At 38.7% G+C, this 20062-nt stretch overlaps 1 protein-coding gene across 6 annotated transcripts in view; it reads left to right on the top strand.

Moving 5' to 3' along the window:
* Positions 1-4: 4 nt before the first annotated feature.
* SUGCT (succinyl-CoA:glutarate-CoA transferase) overlaps positions 5-20062 on the top strand; it is a 684957-nt gene continuing 664899 nt past the window's right edge. For 5 of the 6 annotated variants that reach the window (XR_009520588.1, XM_060020208.1, XM_060020209.1 and 2 more), the window contains exons 1-5: positions 115-269; positions 11560-11611; positions 12279-12352; positions 16135-16220; positions 17304-17354. Coding sequence is in view for 5 of the 6 variants with exons in the window: in XM_060020208.1 (XP_059876191.1) it covers positions 161-269; positions 11560-11611; positions 12279-12352; positions 16135-16220; positions 17304-17354 (372 nt within the window). In the remaining variant the exon portion in view is untranslated. Of the gene's footprint in view, positions 270-11559; positions 11612-12278; positions 12353-16134; positions 16221-17303; positions 17355-20062 lie in introns of all 6 variants that reach the window. The other variant, XM_060020207.1, reaches the window with a different exon arrangement.

The raw sequence follows: 20062 nt of genomic DNA, 5'->3' as shown, positions 1-20062 counted from the left end.
ACGGATGGAGGGGGGCCTGGAGAGCTCGGCAGGGCCCGGCCCCTCCCACCTGGTGGGGGGCGGGGACCGAGGTGTCCGCGGGCGCCCCCAGTGGCTGCGGGTCGCGCGCGCACTTCGTTCTCCACTCACGCAGGGAAGGAGGATTTCAGAGGGGTTCGCGATGCTGGCGACGCTGGCGACGCTGGCGAGGGTCGCGGCTCTGCGGAGAACCGGCCTTCTCTCCCGCCGGGGCGGCGGGAGGGGGCTGTGGACCGGCCGCCCGCAGTCAGGTATCCTCCGAGACTCGGTCCGGGCGGCGAAAGGGACCCCAGCCCCAGCCTCCCCACTCCAGAGGCATCCTGAGGAGAGCGCCGCGCTTTCCAGAAGTATCCGCTGCCCCCGGCGCCCGCCCTTTGGCCTTTCGCGTCTCCCCTTGCCCTGGCTCCGCGGTCGCCCCGTGGTCATCCTGCCCGGCGTCCAGGCCTGGGTCCGGCCCCTGCGTGGTCATACTGGGCGGACTCGCCTCTCTCCCTTACTCCTCCCCCCTCGTCCCCCAAGTTTAAATACCTTGAAAAATGCACCCCCAGCCACATTTCAGGAAGGGTTTCAGACTGCACTTTATTTATTATTATTATTATGTTTTACATCTTTATTGGAGTATAATTGCTTTACAATGGTGTGTTAGTCTCTGCTTTATAACAAAGTGAATCAGCTATACATATACATATGTTCCCATATATCTTCCCTCTTGCGTCTCCCCCCCTCCCCCCTCCCTATCCCACCCCTCCAGGCGGTCACAAAGCACCGAGCTGATCTCCCTGTGCTATGCGGCTGCACTTTAAATAACTCGGGGGCGAGGCTGTGCTCGCAGAGGCTGGACTTTACTCCCTTCCTTGTTCTTGTTAAATGCAAGCGGGTAAGCGAATTGGTTAGGAAGCAGAGAGCCTGATTTTCAAAATTAGCAACATTTGGCTAAAGCTGTTAAAATAATGATCGTTTCACAGACTTTTGGTTAAAAAGAAAAGTGTGGTCATTCAAGAATGACCCCTAATGTATAAACCCATCTTTGTACCGAATACCTGTCTCAGAATTTTATTTGGAAGATGAAATTTAGATTTACTGCAGTTTTCTAGAACTTTCTTTACACCCTCCGAATATGGGAATGATAGTCCACTGTGAGTCTTGAAATCATCTTGTAGGAAACAGAATCTTAAAGAATTTTCGGACTCATTTAATCATAGCCTAATGGGTAGCCTGGACCTGTGCTTTTCAGCCTGTGAACCTTCTTGCAGGTGCCACTCCTCACTGTCCATTTGACACGTTCTGTGACGTGGCAAAGCCGAAGAATGGGATGTTTTCTCAGCTTCTGTCCTTGATGAATGGAGACACACACACACTTCCCTGTGGTGGTTTGTTCTGAGGGAATTCAGTTCATCAAGCTTTTCCTTTAGATACAAGTTGTAGAATCAATCAAGGCAGAATAATGCCATCAAGGCTTTATGATGCAGTTAAGGCCCGGGGATCCCAGATTATTCACTTTATTATATACTTTTGTCCTGGCCAAAGCTAAGCACCTTTCTGGACATTGTCTTTGGTGCTTAGCTTAATGCCTGGTAATTGAGCTGTCAGGTATTTATTGAATGAATGAGTGGGTCACATCATATTGGTCAGTGATTCTCACCTATAATACCCCCTTTAATATCATCAACTAATCTACATTTTGGGGGGAGGGAGCAGAAAAATGAGGGTGGCAGGGATCAAAATTACCTTTGTTAATTTTTAAATAACTGGCAAATGTTTTGCAGAATTGAGTGAAGTACTGTAAGTTGTCATTTTACTTGCCTTACACTCCTGGAATGCTCTTTCCTATAGTGATACACTGCTATCTTCTACACATATGAACTTGCATTAGAAACGGGGGAGGTAGATTTTGACAGGTAGATTGCACATGACAGTGTGCCTGTCATCATGTTTTCAGGTATATATGAGGATTGAGGGAGAGTACATTCTTAATTATATGAAAACTCCAGATTCCACTTGGATCACTTCTGAGAATAGGCAACTTGCCTTTTCACAGATGAGAAATTGTCCAAGGAAAGTGAAGTGACTTGCTTGAATTCACATAGCAAATGGATGTGGGACCAGAACTCAGGCTTCTTGAATCCCAGGCAGTTGTCTTTTTTCCTAGGTAAAGAAATATGAATTGACACTCAGTCCGTCCTTTGAAAAATGCAATAGATAAATAAGCATGTAAAATTCTGATAGTGGTACTGCGTAGCGTATTATTTTAGATATTTAGAGATTAGTAGATACAACCTTAGTATTGAACATTTGTGAATGTAGCTAGAATCTTCCGGAGTATTAACCTGGGAATTGCAGTCTGGCTGCCTGAACTGGTGGGTCTGAGGTTCCCAGATACATACTTGTGTTCGTTATTTATATGGTGGTGAGTTCAGGGGAAGAGAGATGAAGGAAGTTTTATGTTGCATTACCTGGAAATAGAAAAGTGAATTGGGATGATGTATATGAGAGTTTGGTGGCTGCCCCATGAACTAAGTCTGAGTCCTGTGGAGAGATAAGAGCACTTTTGTGAGTAACACAGGTATTGTTCCCACAAAAAGAGAATTGCAGCACTCTTTAGGGAGGACCAGCATTAGAAAACAGGATCCTCAGTAGGATAGTGCTTTTACTGAAGACACTGTTAGTGGCTAGATGCTGTCTTCAAGTGGCATTGTACACAGAGGACATCAACAGGCAAAACGTCAAGGAACTTTCTCAGGACCCATGAGTTATATGGGGAGCCCCCAGATTAATTGGTTAACTTTGTGGTGGTGCATGTTTTATAAGTTTTACTTGTATAAGAGTACCACTAAGGAAATTTAAGTGTAAGTGAAAATGGGGCCTTGTCTATTTCTATAAGACTGAGGATCTTTATTCGGGTTACCTAAGATTTTTTGGTGTGTCTTTTTTCAGTAGATTAAACAAATTTTTTTTTTTTTTTGTAGAGCCTTTATGAGAGCAGATGGCTTTGTGTTTGAAGCAGGAATTGGGGTCTTGTAGCTGCTCCCTCTGTCCCCTACTTTAACTACCTCCCTGAAAAGACACTTCTGGGGCACTGCTAAGGAATTCCTAGGGCTCTCCAGAAAGGGTTTGAAAGCCAATATTTTAGGTAGCTGTCAGGTATTAATGAGTGCTGCAAAAGTAAATACTTTGGTTAGTTTTACTGCTTATTACCAAGGAGTAAATATTTTCATGTTTCTGCATGGTCAGGGCTTTCTAAGCCAAGGAAACTAGAGCCTGGGTTAAAGGGCAAGCCTTGGAAGTTAAAGGATGACTGAAATGATTGTTAGAGAACTCTCAGGAAGTTTATGTTTATATTTCAAAGGGGTATAAAACTCAGAGCCTTGGAGACATTCCCAAGATTGAGATTGTAAACCCAGGGAAGTTTATCTTTCCCCCTGGAGACATTTATTTATATTCCAAAGGGTTAGAACCCAGGGATCATCCCCTTTTCTTCCGAAGGAGAATTTGCTTACATTAGGGAGATAAGCTTTCTCTGCTTTTCTTGGGAGAAGGTAGCTGCTGGGCAGCTATCCCATACAAACTAATAGATTTATAATTTTGGGGACCTATCCTGTGGTTCAATCCTTGTATGTGCACGCCTAGTCCACCAGCTCTCATTATGACGCCTGTGGCATATTAGGTGTGGGAAAAATGGTGCATTTCTTGATGTAAGTAATAATAACTCTGATCTCTGCTTCAAAAACCTCATGTTTTTGAATACATATAGATATTAAAAAGTTTATATATATATATATATATTTTTTTTTTCCATGCCGCACGGCCTATAGAATCTTAGTTCTCTGACCAGGGATTGAACCTGCGCCCCCCTGCGTTGGAAACACAGAGTCTTAACCCTGAACCACCAGGGAAGTCCCCCCAAAAATATATTTTTGATGATGAAAGCACTTCTTAGGACAGAAGAATGTATTTAATAGTTTCTATGTATAGAAATTTTTGTTCTGATTTTAGTATATGTGCTGCTGAAGGGAGCCCTAGAAATGTTTGTACAGTCATCCCTCGGTATCTGCAGGGGATTGGTTCCAGGAACCCCCTTTGGATACCAAAAACTGAGGGTGCTCAAGTCCCTTACTATATAAAATGGTTTAGTATTTGCATATAACTACACAACCTGTGTATACCTAAAATCAAATCCATATTACTTACAATATCTGATACAATATAAATGATATGTAAATAGTTGACAATATGGTGCAACTGCTATGTAAATAGTTGTGGGAGGTGCAGCATATTCAAATCGTGCTTTTTGGAATTTCTTGGCATTTTTTTCTCCCAAATATTTTCGGTACACTGCTGGTTGAGTCTGCAGTTGGGGAACCCACAGATACAGAGGGCCTACTGTATGTATACTTAGAGCATAAGCTTTATCTTAATATTTCCTGAAGCCTTTCAGGTTACCTCAGTTTTCCTTATATAGGTTCTGTTGTCAGCTGTTCCATGTTGAAGACTGTCAGTCATAGAAAAGTAAAGGCATCTCTGGGATTGATTAGCTCAATTACTGATAAGGTGAGGCCTGCCTTGAATGCAGTAGACCACTTAACTATCACTTATGTAATGTTCTCATTGATAAAGCAGGTATTAGAAGTAACTTGTTTTTGCCTCTGAGAGCCAAACTACTGTTAATGATCTTCTTTTCAATTCTAAGCATGTATCCACCATCCACAGTAGTCAAGCACAGGTGAAACGTATTATACATGTTTATTTCTTTTAGACTAATATTCTTCACCCGTGTGTAATGCAAGTGTTAATGCATTAACTCACACTTATAAAAGTTTTCATTGAAAATAATAAAATTATTGACAGAATACTTTGACATGAAGAAAAATGTAAGAGTATGATTATTCTTTTCCAGACACAAATGTTTGTTTTAAAAGGAGTAAGTAAAATTTTAATGTCGCCAGAACTGGTATCTTTGTATTTTTCCAATTGTAAAAACAATGCGTACCTTTTGTAGAAAACCTGAAATGTTTAGGAAAATAGAAGGCAAGAAAAAATATTAGTCTCTTATCTAAGAAGCAAATACTTAATATATAAATAGAAAAAAATAAACCTCACATACTTTAAATTGGAAAATAAAAGCTTTTTAAAAGGGAAAACCAACTATACATGAGTATATAATGTGGGGTTGGAAAAACATGATACCTATACAGAAAAGAGTTGACATAGCAGGCCTCAGGCTGCTATCTTTAGAAAGACCTTCTTACAAGTGTGGCCCTTGTTTGGCATCTGGGAACTTGGTACTCGAACTGCTTCCTAGTTAATAAGGGTGCCTAGATGATTTGTACAATCAGTGTGATTTATGGATTTATGGTGAGCACCTGCTGTTCTTCTGGGAGTCCAGAATTATGGTGCATGCTGAGCAGAGAGTGCCTATGTGAAAAGCCCTCAATAAAGCCTTTGGATTCTGGGTCCGTAATAGACTTCCCTGAGCAGAAACATTGCACGTGTTACTGAATTTTTTTGTTGCTGGAGAAAGAAGCAACAAAAGAAGCTTGGCGTGGCCCCTCATGGGAGGGAGAGAACATAAGAAGCCTGTGCATGGATTTTTCCAGACTCTGCCCATCTTTTTCACTGACTGATTGGGTCATGTATCATTTTGCTGTAATAAACCTTTAGCCGTGAATACAGCTATGTGCTGAGTCCTTTTAGCAACTCACTGAAGGTGTGGGTAGTCTGAAGGAACTCTGAAACAATAGCAAAGGCAGAAAGTGAAAGAAATGATTTTTTGAAAGTGAAATTCCAAAACCATCCAAAAAACCAAACAGCAGATAAAGAAAAATTACTTTTACTAATTATGACTCATAAAAGGTTAATATTCTTACTACACGAAGAATCCATACAAATCAATAAGAAAAAAGATAAACACGCCTGTAGAAATACGGGCCAACGAGAAGAATAGATTATGTTTGAGAAGAAAAAGAGCAAGTGTTAAAAACAATGTAATTTAGAGGTCATTAAACAAATGCAAATTAAAATGGTGGTAGCATGCAAATTTTTAACTGTTAAATTTACAACAAACAAGTAAACAATATGCTCCCCAAACCAAGTGATCATATGCGGGGTTACGGAAGATGGTGGAGAACACTGTTTTCATATGCTGCTGGTGCCAGTATATGTTAATACTGCCTTTCTGGTGGACAGTTTGATGAAATGTGTGAAAAGTTTGAAAGAATTTATAACATGAACATGGCTAGGTCACCTTAAGACCTTCCTCTGTCCTTGGAAGCATGCTTTTCATTCTCCTTTCTCCATCCCCCAAAACTCTAAAAGCCTTAGAGAATAATTTTTATCTTTACTCCTTAAAGAGAAGTTCCTGGGAGGGTTCTGTAGCCCTTCACAGAAAGCATCCTAAATTCCCTCTAGACATCTCCTGCTCGTCAGAATTACCCATTGGAAGCTGTTGAAAACAAATCATGGGCTTGTTTCTTTATTGGTTTTGGCCCTGCCATGCGGCATGCGGGATCTTAGTTCCCCCACTGGGGATTGAACCTGTGACCCATGCGGTGGAAGTGCGGACTCTTAAATCACTGGACCATCAGGGAAGTCCCGAAAACAAATCAAATCATAAGACATTTTTTCTCACATATGTATCCGTCCACACACTTCTTCCAGGCTGTCCCTTCCTTTCCCTTCTGTTCCTCTTCCGTTTATCTGCGGTGGGTCTGTAAAATCGGGTTCTCTACCTTTTTTGTGTCAAAAGAGGCTCATCACATTCACAGTCACGCTGTGCCCCACCTCCACCCTCCCACGCGTCGCGTGCACACATTTTCTTCTTTGCCGTGATAATTATCATTTCCCTCAAGTACCTGTGATGGCGTTTTGCTGGTTGTCCCCTGGAAGGGATGCCTTTCCCTAGTTGGCACAAAGGTCTTGCCTTTGCTCAGTCTTCTCCGGGAGGAGAGCCACCACGCCAACACGGAGAAGTTCCAGGGGCCTCTTGGGTTTGTGGGCATTCATATTTGGTAATTCATTGCTATCATTTGCTCCGTGAGTACCTGCTTCAGCCACTTCTTATCCTCTGAGTAGTTCACTTCAGGCTGGCCCTTTAAGGAGGCCTGAACACTGAAGTTTTTTTCTCCGGCTTCCTGACTTTTGGTTGTGAATCCTATAACTATAAATTGATTTATAAAGTCTATAAGTTGGTGCTGTTTTCTACCTTTCCACGTGCCAGTCTATAGCAGTGGTTTTTCTCCTAAATGACTTTTGAAAGGCAATTCATTGCATATATTAAGTTCATATTTAAAAGTTTTTATCACAAGTAGATTTTACAAGAACTAAGATGAGGGTAAAAGCTGTAATGTGTAAGGAATATGTTTTCCTTCTGCCCAGTGGGAGAAGGCTTATCATGAAAGAAGGCTTATTTTTAGGAAAAAATGTATATGAAAGTTGAAGACCTGGAAATTGATTTCTTTAAAATGATTCATTTCTTACAAAAGTCTTCACATATTCTCAGTTTGAAGACTGCTGCTAACAGTGAAACAACCTACCCCTGAAATGGACTTTCCAGTTGTTGGCTTTGATGCTCTACGATCGCTTAGAGGCTACCATTTTTCCTCCTCCAATGCTTGGTTTCTTCATTGGTCAGGATAGGCTAGATGGGGTGGTGGTACAAATTAGCCTACAATCTCAGTGGCTTAATACAATAAAACATCTTTCTTGCACATATAGCTACACTATTTGAAAATTGTAGCTTCCAAGGTCACTGTGGCAGGAGTATAGAAGCCTGGAGGATTTTGTGGGATGTTTTTAAGGATCAGGGCTGGAATTAGCTTATGTTTCATTGGCCAGGCCCCCGGCATTTGGGCCCAACCTAATTGCAAGAGAAGCTGGGAAATGTAGAAGAGCAGAGGGATTTGGGATTAGCACTGATTTGTACTTTGGTTGTAGCATGCTTTACCTATCATTGAAAAACCCTTTATCTGGTCTTTTTCCACTGTTCTTCCTGTAGATTTCTCAAGTTTTCATTAAAATAGTAGCATCCAACAGTTTAAAAACCTGTTTGATTGCAAATCCCATAGTAGTAGCCAAGTCCTTGCAAGAGAAGGGCAATTCTCAAGAAACTGAGTGTCAATGGAAGGTGAATTATAAATTATTATAAGTTACTATCCATCTAGCTCTTGTTCTCTGGTTGTCTCTAAATGGTGTAATTGCCTCGTAACTTTGGCATCACTTCCACAGTACCTTTTAACAACTCAAAATTTTTAGGTTCCCTGGAATGTGTTCCAGTGGATTCTAATTTTCCAAGTACTCTAAACTCCTAAAATTACCTGCCAAATTATACTATTAGGAACAGAGCTTCTTTCAAGACTTTTAACCTGTGCTAGAAAGAAAATATCCTGCTAACTATTCTAAATAAAGCTTTGAAGAGATATCCATCTACTGTCTCACTCCTAAGTTCTGGTAGTTAAGTTCTCTGTAAAATATCAAATTAAGAAATCATTTCGGTGTATATCACATGTTGTATTTCATAGTGGTATTCGATCAGTTTGTTTTATGATGACTTTTTTTTTTTTTAATGTCTCAGTAGTTGACTAGTACAGTGGGGGAGGGATGCCATGATTACTGTCATACAGATGAGCCACTTGTGTGGGCATCTGTCAATTATATCTACTCTGGTGCTGCTGAAGTTTCTTTGTGTCATGGAAACCTTAGGGCCAAATACCAGGGGAGTTCCTAGAAGCAGCTCTGGCAAGCATAGATTTGATGGCAACTTCATTATAGTTATACTGCTTTGCATGGTTACTCAGCTGTGATCATCATAATAGCTTTCCATCCTAGAGGCCAAATAAGTTAGAGCAATATACAAGCTGCTCAATATATCTTAACAAATTACGTTATAATAGATGCTCTTTTCAACTGTTTTTTTCCCCCCGTAATCAGCCTATTCTGGTCTTTCACAAACAGGCAAAATATGGCTATAGATATCTTTTTAAAGTATAGAGTATTGAGAATCATATATGTTATTTTCTGTTCTTTGAAATAATCATGAGTCATGTGTTTTTCTCTTGTTTTCAGTTCTGGATTATCTACTTTAATAGGTATTGTGACTGTATAATACAATGATGAGGATGATGATAACAACAATTGTTGATTTTTAGTGAGCATTTACCATGTTCCAGGAAGTGTACTATGCACTTTACATATAACATTTCATTTAATCCTTGCAAACTCTATGATATAGGTGTTTCAAACGAGGAAACTGAAGCTCAGAGAAGTGAAGTTACCTTGGTCAAGGTCACTAGGGTAGTAAGTAGTGAAGCAGAGAATTAAATTCAGTCAGTCTCCAGGGTTTATGCTCTTAACTGTTTAAAACTCATTAATTGATTTTGACTTAAATGTGCTCTAGAAGTCCTTTCTGGTTATCTTCTCAGAAAATAAAAGTAAAATTCTATTGCCTGATGTTAAATTAATTCATTTGAAAAGTTTTGTGTCATTAAACAAAATTTATTATGGTTGTGAGTTGATATTGGTAGAGAAATATAGACTTCTCTTTATAGATTTATAATGAAGTGAGATTTATGGGTTGAAGAGACCTCTAAATATATTTCCTGCATCATTTGAAATAAAACAAGGGCCCCAAAAGAGATGAGTACATAAGACCAGTAGTTTTGGAGTCTTATGTAACATAAAGAATTACTTGTCCATTCATTCCTAATGTTGTCAAAATATCTTCTCACATTTGAGGTCTTTTTCTATGTTTTATTTTCTCTAAAATATCTTGTTTTCTCTCTCATTTTGTTCTTTATGTTTTCACTTTTTCATTTTTCTTTTTTTTTTTGCTGATTATACACTTAATCACAATTAAGCAAAATTACAGAAATAAATAACTTAGCTAGTGAAAGTTCTCCATAAATTCTTACCCCAGGATTTAACCACCAGTAGAATTTTATGAATGCTCCTAGAAATACCAACATGTATTATTAATGTTATTATGTATCTTTACAAATATAGGATCATATTATACATTCTATTCTACAACTTGATTTATTTTTTAACTTAGGAATATATCTTGGTGAACTTTACATGTCAGCGTATGTAAATGTCTCATTTTTCTTAACATTGGTACGGTATTTTTTTATATGGATGTGCAGGTGCTTATTTAACATTTCACCTGTTGGTGGATTTTTGCACTGTTTCGAATATTTTGCTTCAGTATTAAAAACAATGAGGCAGGGGAAGGGGTAGTTAGGGAGTTTGGGATTGACATGTACACACTGTAATATTTAAAATGGGTAACCAACAAGGACCTACTGTATAGCACAGGGAACTCTGCTCAATATTATGTAACAACCTAAATGGGAAAAGAATATGAAAAAGAATAGATACATGTACATGTGTAACTCAGTCACTTTGCTGTACACCTGAAACTATCACAACATTGTTAATCAGCTATACTCCAATATAAGATTAAAAGTTAAAAAAAATAAAAGCAGTGAGGCAATTCACAATAGAAGATGTATGAATGGCCTATTATTACATGAAAAGATTTTCAACAGCATTAGTCAACAAGGAAATGCCAGTTAAAACCACAGAGAAACATCATATACCCATTAGAATGGCTAACCTTTAAAAGATGAACAACACCTAGTGTTGTGAGGATGTGGAGTTTCTAGAACGCGCGCTGTTGTACAAACACTTTGGAAGTCTGTTTGGCAGTTTCTTAGAAAGTTAAGCATAAACTTACCATATTACCCAGCCATTCCACTAGGTATTTACTCAAGAAAAATGAAAACGTGTCCACACACGGACTTGTACACAAATGTTCATAGTAGCTTGATCCACTGTAACCTAAAACTGGAACCAACCCAGTGTCCATCAGCAGCTGAATGGATAAACAAATGTGGTATATCCATAGAGTAGGATACTACTCATAGAAATGCAACAACATGGATGAGTCTCAGTATCATAATGCTGAATGAAAGAAGCCAGACAGGGTACATAGTGTATGATTTCATTTGTATAAAATTCTAGGAAATGCAAACTAAAATGACAGAAAGCAGATCAATGGTTGCCTGAGGTTGGGGATGGAGGGAGAGGTAGTTTGCAAAGGGCAGGAGAAAACTTTCAGGTAATGGAAAGTTCTGTTTCTCAATTCTGGGTTTGGACAAATGTGTAATGACATGTATCCATCATTACAGTATCATACAGAGTATTTTCAGTGTCCTAAAAACCCTCTGTGCTCAGCCTATGCACCCCCTCCTCCCATTTTTAAATTTTTCATTAGTTTGTCCCACTTTTAAATTTTTCATTAGACAAACTATCTTAAGTGTAGCTTTGGACTTTATTAAATCGGGAATAATCTGGTATTAGAGGCTTTAATTTTTACAGATTGATTTAGTTGGACTGGGTCAAGGTTTCTGTGTTATATATAAAGCAGAAATGTGAAGGAAAATTTATTTATTTATTTGGTAGTAATAGATATTACTAAGAATATGAAGAATTCTGCATTATTCCTTCCGACAATTAGTAATCAACTTAAGTATTTTCTGTCTTTGCCAGATACTGACAATATGAAGCCATTGGAGGGTGTAAGAATTCTGGATCTAACAAGGTTTGCATTGGTTTATCTGTGTTTTGGTGATTGAGTTTTCCCCCTTCTTTAAAAAGGCATTTATTTCTTGGATTATAAGAAGGTGTTTATAAGCTTATCATTGAAATTTTGGAAAGAAAAACCAAGAAAATTTCCTGTAATTTCATCATTCTATGAGACAATTAGTATAATACTTATACATTTATTTCCAATCTGCATATTTATATATAACTTTTGAAAATAAAAATTGGAACCATATTGAAATTACAGGTTTATCCACATTTTAAACATAATGTTATATTTTGAGTATTTTCTCATGTCATTCGAAATTCAACAAAAAATATAAGATATTTTATTATAGTATATAGTTGTCACATAATTACCTAGTCATCCTCCAGTGTTTTTATATTATAAATGAGACTTCCTTGTACATAAATCTTTGCCTCAGGAAATCTTTCAGTTTCTTCCTTAGGATAGAATTCTGAAAGTAGAATTACTGCATCAAAGGGAATATACTTTTTAAAGCTCTTGATACATATGGCCAAATCAATTTTTTGAACAGTTTTAACAATTTTAATTCTTACTCACATTATATGAGCTTGTCTGTGTTGATGGAGTATTAAGAAAAGAATTAATATAAAAATCTTAAAGATGGTAATGAATTTATCTATCATTGTTAACATTGTAGAGTACTGGCGGGACCTTTTGCTACTATGAATTTAGGAGATCTTGGAGCAGAAGTTATAAAAGTGGAAAGACCAGGTAAAACTACTTCTCTCTTTAAAACATAGAAACAAGCTAATAAATATTTTTAATAGTTCTTTAAATGTCCATGTACCTGTATGTGGGATGAGGAGAGAATTGAAATGAAGCGATTATTTTCCCTTCTCCTTTATTTTCCTCTGAACCTATAGTAATATTAGATCTCTTTCTACTCTTTATACGTGCCAAGGGCTAAGGCCTAAGCCAGGTCCTTCACATGCACCTGGAAGCCTCTGGTAGAAACTGACGTGAAACACGTAAATAATGATGATGCTAACAACGGTTAGTGCCAGGCACAATTCTAAGCACTTTGCCTGTATTAATTTATTCAGTCTTTACAACAGCCTGTGAGCTGATATTATTCCTAGATTATAAATAAGAAGACAGAGACACAGAGAGGTCAAGGGATTTGTCCACGGTCACACAGCTAGTAAGGAATATCCAGACACTCAGCTCTGATCCTGGCCCTTCTGAGCCCCACACAAGCCTTGCTGCTGAGACCGAGGTTAGAGTGGGCCTGGCCACCTTCCCTCACTGGGGGACAAAGGGAAGGCAAGAAATTAGCATTATTATTTATTCTTCAAGATCTGTTGCTTATGGATCTGGAACAGAATTCCCAAATTAGTGAAAATGGTCTAGCCTTGAATAGTGTGCATGTATCTACAAGACCCATAAGAAACTAGTTTATAATTACATCAACATATTAATTTACCATAAGTGATTAAACGCTATAAAGTAGAACGCATGATCTAGAAGATTCAACTTTCTGCTACATAGATCTTCTTAAGAGGCCAAAGCAGTTAGCAGAAGATTCTCTGATCAGCATGGGGAATGTTATGTATTTTATATTTATCTGGCCCTGTGCTTGTCAGGCTCCAGGTGATAGAAGAGCCTGGTGAATCCTGCTTTCCAGAGATAATGCTTCATTTATCCAGTCAGTGATATTTATCACTTTTGGTCATTGCTGGATACATGCTGAATAATGTTTACTTTCTAGCTGAACATCTTTTTTTTTTCTGTTACAGGTACCACAAAACTTCTAATTTTCACATTGCTATCCAGTTTTAATACCACATACTTTCTAATTTCAAGCATTGGGTCTTCCATTTCTAGATAGAATAGCCAATATGATTTCTGTTGCTACTTCATTTGATCACTAGGTTAAATATTTGTACAGTTTGCCCTTCGTATCCACGGGTTCTGCATTTATGGATTTAGCCAGCCACAGATTGGGTACTTTTATGATCTGCGATTGGTTGAATCTGCGGATGCTGTACTGGTGGATATGGAGGGCCAATTATGGGACTTGAACATCTGCCAATTTTGGTGTCCTCAGCGGGTGCTGGAAGCAGTCCCTCATGAATACTGAGGGAATGACTTTATTTTTATTAATTTTAGAAATCACTAATCCCTGTTTGCTTAGTCCTGTTTTTCCTTTGTACTTTTTCATTTCCACACTGGGGGACCCTTTCCTTAGTCTAGGCCTTTATTATGTCCCATAGCCATACACTAGGCATCAAGCTTTGTTCCTAGCAGATGTTCATTGCTCTTTTTCTTACTAATTGGTCTCTCTCCTTTAACCCTTTTGCTCAGTACGTTTTAATGTTCATATTATATATTTTGTTTTTTCGAGATAGTTATTCAACAGATATGAAGAAAAGTCCCTTGGCAGTATTTTCACATTTCAGTCTCTTTTACTGTCCACTTCCTCAGTTCTTAAATTAAATTTCGTTGTAGTTTTCTGACTTGGGACTTAGATTATTCTTATTTGAGTAATCAAAGAGCGTATCAAGCTTAAGTATATTTTTTTCTTCTCATTTTAGAGTCTTTCGGTGGGTGTAAACGCTATGCCTGCAGGGCCAGGCAGGTAACCTAAATGAATGAAGTGGGCTGGGCAGCCAATGATGCTGCTGTTATTCCAGGGTTGTCACCAAGAGGCAGGCATACCTGGGCAGAGATGTTGATCTTTGTTCACTGCTGTGTCTGCTCTGCAGAGAGCAGTGTTTGTGACATAGTAGGCACCCAATAACTATTTGCTGAATGGATGAATGTGTTGAAATATCATATAAGAAAGGCAGTCTGAATTTTTATGTACTGTCTCTAGATTTTGAAATCATGGCAGATATTTAAAAACTTTAAGTTGTGTGTGGGTCAAATAAAACATGCCTCTCAAATTGCCAGTTTTACCAGTTTGTGACCTTTAACCCTTATTTCATTTCATGGGCCGTCAGCACATATCCTATCCTTCTGCGTCTCTTAAACCCAGGTTATGCACCAGGACCAGGTGGGGCAGGAAAGCCATGTAGGCCTCCAGTTTAGATTTCTGACATTATTTCCACCCAAGAGATGAATGTAAACATTTAAAATAAGCTCTCTACTTTTAGCCTTATCTTGACATTGCTCTCTTAAAAACAAATTTTTTTTTTTTTTAATTTAATGTATTGAGACCTTCAAAAAAATGGAAGTGGCTGGACTCTCTCCAGCCTCTGGGAGGTCCTATCTGATCTTGAAGATCCAGATTCACACATACATTTTTCCGTGAAGCCTATAACCGGTTTATTACTAGGAGATTGTCTTTGTGGACTCTTGTAGTTTATTTTTTCCCCTGACGTTTTGAGCATGCTGTTCAGTTTGATACTTACTATTTATTGCTTTGTGTTGTTTATCAGTTCATCCCCAGTTAGAACTAATGCTTCTTTTCTCCTCTGTCCTGTGTTCTCGCTTTCTCTTGTGAGGTTTTTAGTTTTTTGTTTTTAGTAAAGGAGTCTATTCTTTAGCTTCTGTTTTGTTTTCTAAAAGGCTGTGACTGTTTTTTTTTTATCAGTTTCAGTGGGTAAAGTCTAATGGGCTAATAAATTAATTATATCATTTAAATGAGATTAGAATTTAAACTTTAACCCATATTCACAAATTCTCTCTTATTGAGGGCTAGTAATACTTAGGTAGTGATTAGTTTCTAATATCAATATTTAATCAGAACTTATAAAAATCTTAATTTAAGTGATACTAATTTGTGCCTATTAATTGTTGATTCACTTTCTGAGCTCCATCTACATTGTTTGCTTTTTGTGCAAAGAAAACTCTTTTTCTGTAACTCGATAGTGTTATCTTTGAATCAAACACAAGTACTTTTCAGAATCATTTGAAGTAGATGTTTAGAATAAAATACCCTATTTTTGATGTTTTTGAACTTTTACTTTGAAGCAAGACCTAGACTACTAAAATTTTATTCTAAATAGCATCTTAAATTACTGACATTTGCTATTCAGTAGCTTATTTTGCTTTTTCTGATTTATTGCTACAGAATTTAAAAAATAGATTTATTTATCATTGTTTTATACCTAGCCTCAGATACCACTTTATCATAAAGACTTACTTATCATTATCCTGATTTAACAAAAATATTGTGTAGACCCCACATTTTGTTTGCACATTTAATGCTAAAAACACTGAAAGAGCTGACTTGTTTGTTGAAGTAGGAGAGTAATTTTTTTCCCCCTCAGACTTGCCATTTATTAAATCTAAAGACTGCCAGTAGGATATTCCCTTCTGGATTCTGATTTTCAGGGATGGATTTTAGTGAAAGAAGCTATGGGAGGATTTAGTGATTTACATGAACAGGTAAAGAGTTTGGGCAGTTCTAACAAGGTCCCAAGACCACTTTAGGTTGCTAATTCCGCTGATCTTGTTTAGGCATCTGTGAACTTACATATGAGTAAGCCTGTTGATTTGAAATGTCTCATGATGTTTCAAGGTTAAATAGTTCATACTATTATTTTCAGGAGCTGGTGATGATACACGAACTTGGGGTCCACCTTTTGTGGGGACAGAAAGTACTTATTTTCTCAGTGTTAACCGAAATAAAAAAGTAAGAATATTATCCCCTTTTTGCTTTCTTTGTGTAATTCTCTCTTTTTTTTAAAAAAAATAATTAATTAATTTATTTTTGGCTGCCTTGGGTCTTCGTTGCTGCACGCGGGCTTTCTCTAGTTGCGGTGAGCGGGGGCTACTCTTCGTTGCAGTGCGCGGGCTTCTCATTGCGGCGGCTTCTCTTGTTGTGGAGCATGGGCTCTAGGCGCACGGGCTCAGTAGTTGTGAGTCAGGGGCTTAGTTGCTCCACAGCATGTGGGATCTTCCCGGACCAGGGCTTGAACCCATGTCCCCTGCATTGGCAGGCAGATTGTTAACCACTGCACCACCAGGGAAGCCCTGTGTAATTCTCTTGTAATAACAAAACTTTTGATATCATTGTGGCTTGTTTATTTCTGCCCCTTTTGGTAGATATTTTGTAATATTCCCAATAAGGTGAAATTTTATTTTATTTTATTCATTCACCAGTTACCAAGTAGAAACAGTAGAGCTTTTTATTAATTTTCCTTCTCTACTAACTTAAAACATTTTTTGAGAATTTATAATGTTTTTTTTTTTGTTTTTTTTTTTCCGGTACGCGGCCCTCTCACTGCTGTGGCCTCTCCCGTTGCGGAGCACAGGCTCTGGATGCGCAGGCTCAGCGGCCATGGCTCACGGGCCCAGCCGCTCCGCAGCATGTGGGATCTTCCCGGACCGGGGCACGAGCCCGTGTCCCCTGCATCGGCAGGCAGACTCCCAAGCACTGCGCCACCAGGGAAGCCCTATAATGGTTTTTAATGGAACTAATTTTATTAAAGTGAGGAATCACTTGATTTGTTACATTTGTTATTCTTTTGGAGATTGCTAATTGCCTACATTTGGTATTATTATTTGAAGAATTTTTACTATAATCCTTACTATCATCCTAACATATCCGAATTGAAAATAAAATCAGTAAAAATTATTTAAATGTTTCTTCGTGAGGAAAATGCATTTACTTTAAGAGGAGAAATCTGTAATATGAATGGCTCTCTTATTGAACTGTGAGCAATAAGAAAAATTTTTAAGATACTATTTTAATATATATATTTTTAATTTTTAGAGTATAGCTGTTAATATCAAGGATCCAAAAGGGGTGAAAATCATCAAAGAGGTACAGTATGCTCTATAGAAGGCATCTTGTCACCTGGGTTGTAATTAGGGATTTGAATATGAGTAAAAATATTTTAAAACATTATTTCATTGGCAATCTGAAATTTTGCTGTAAGTGCCATTTGAGTTTAACTTCGTTTTTATACTAAGTATAATTTGCTTTATAATTTCTGGTATATTGTGTTTAACATTTCTCCATCGTGTCAGAGTGTTCAGTTATGGCACTAGTGTCCATTGACCGAGTGCCTGCCCTGCATCAGATCTTAGGCCTGGGTACTTTATTCGTATTACCTTCTCAAATCTTCAGAATTTTCCTTGTAAATGAAGTATTATATCCTCATTTTCACAAGAGGTGAAATGAGTCTCAAGGGTCTTGAGTGATTGTCTAAAGATCACATAGCTAGTAAAGGGAGGAGCTGAAGTTTGAACCCTAGGTCTACATCACTGTAGAGCCCAAGGTTTTTCTAACACTTATTCAGATGGCTGATGTGTGCAGACCTGATCTTGGCATCTTTCCTTGAGGAGCCAGCACAATGGTTAGGGGAATACCCCAGTGTTCTGCTGGGATTCAAATTCTGCCTTCTTTACTTACTAGCCATGTGACTTCAGGCAGGTTACTTAACTTCTTTATGCCTCAGTTCCCTTATTAGCAAAATGGGGACAGTAATAATACCTACTTCTTAGGGATGTTAGAATTGAGTTAATATTGTGTAAAATGTGAAGAAGGGTGCCTGCCATAGTCATAGTCAGCACTCATTCAGCATTAACTATTACTATTGTTCCCGGTGCACATGAAGGTGGATTCATCACGTGAGATAAAACCTGTTTGCCATTCTTGTTAAAGTTTGAAGTCTAGGGCTTCCCTGGTGGCGCTGTGGTTAAGAATCCACCTGCCAGGGCAGGGGACACAGGTTCGAGCCCTGGCCCAGGAGGATCCCACATGCCGCGGAGCTGCTGGGCCCGTGCGCCACAACTACTGAGCCTGTGCTTAGAGCCTGCGCTCCGCAGCAGCGGAGGCCACTGCCATGAGAGGCCCGTGCCCCTGCTCACCGCAACTGGAAAGAGCCCGTGCGCAGCGGTGAAGACCCAACACAGCCATAAATAAATTAATTCATTAAATTAAAAAAAAAAGTTTGAAGTCAAATGTAATGGATGTAAATCTCCTTGATTAGAGAACCAAATCCCCAAATTTGTTTTATATCAAAGTATCAATTTTAGCTTCATTGCTCTGATGCTTCTTTCCTTATCATCTGGCTGATTGAAAAATAACGTCTTCTAATTATTAAGATCAGAATCAGTGATCATCCGCTCTGGTTCTGTTGGATCAATCCAACAAACTTAGAATTTTACTAGATATATGTTAAACCCAAAGCTTGATAATTGTCCTGATCTCACTGTCCTGTTTTCCTACATCTTTTCTATAGCATAACTTAGGTTTGTTTGCTTGTTTTTATTTTATTTTTCAGTTGCAACTTAATATGATTTTTCTAAATTGTTCTTTGTTATTATTGCCTTGCCTTGTTTTTTTTTAAATAAATTTATTTATTTTATTTTTTCATTTTTGGCTGCATTGGGTCTTCATTTCTGCGTCCGGGCTTTCTCTAGTTGCGGCAGGCGGGGGCTACTCTTCGTTGCGGTATGGACTTCTCATTGCAGTGGCTTTTCTTGTTGCGGAGCACCAGCTCTAGGCACGCAGGCTTCAGTAGTTGTGGCATGTGGGCTCAGTTATGGCTTGCAGGCTCTAGAGCGCAGGCTCAGTAGTTGTGGCGCACGGGCTTAGCTGTTCCGCGGCATGTGGGATCTTCCCAGACCAAGGCTCGAACACGTGTCCCCTGCATTGGCAGGCAGATTCTCAACCACTGTGCCACCAAGGAAGCCCACCCTGCCTTGTTTGTCTATGGCAGCGACCCTCATCTTGGACTCAACTCCCATTGTCTTCATTCTCAGGCCCTTCTTTTTTTTTTTTTTTTTACATCTTTATTGGAGTATAATTGTTTTACAATGGTGTGTTAGTTTCTGCTTTATAACAAAGTGAATCAGTTATACATATACATATGTTCCCATATCTCTTCCCTCTTGCGTCTCCCTCCCTCCCACCCTCCCTATCCCACCCCTCTAGGTGGTCACAAAGCACCGAGCTGATCTCCCTGTGCTACGCGGCTGCTTCCCACTAGCTATCTATTTTACATTTGGTAGTGTATATATGTCCATGCCACTCTCTCACTGTCACAGCTTACCCTTCCCCCTCCCCATATCCTCAAGTCCATTCTCTAGTAGGTCTGTGTCTTTATTCCTGTCTTACCCCTAGGTTCATGACATTTTTTTTTCTTAAATTCCATATATGTATGTTAGTATACGGTATTTGTCTTTCTCTTTCTGACTTACTTCACTCTGTATGACAGACTCTAGGTCCATCCACCTCATTACAAATAGCTCAATTTCGTTTCTTTTTATGGCTGAGTAATATTCCATTGTATATATGTGCCACATCTTCTTTATCCATTCATCTGTTGATGGACAGTTAGGTTGCTTCCATGTCCTGGCTATTGTAAATAGAGCTGCAGTGAACATTTTGGTACATGACTCTGTTTGAATTATGGTTTTCTCAGGGTGTATGCCCAGTAGTGTCAGGCCCTTCTTTTTATCTTTTCAGTGGTTGTTATGCTGCTGCTGCTGCTGATGGTGATGATGATGAATCATCTAGGAGAT

This window comes from Delphinus delphis, chromosome 9, assembly GCF_949987515.2.
Source record: "Delphinus delphis chromosome 9, mDelDel1.2, whole genome shotgun sequence".
Taxonomy (NCBI): domain Eukaryota; kingdom Metazoa; phylum Chordata; class Mammalia; order Artiodactyla; family Delphinidae; genus Delphinus; species Delphinus delphis.
This window is presented reverse-complemented; position numbering and strand designations above follow the sequence as displayed.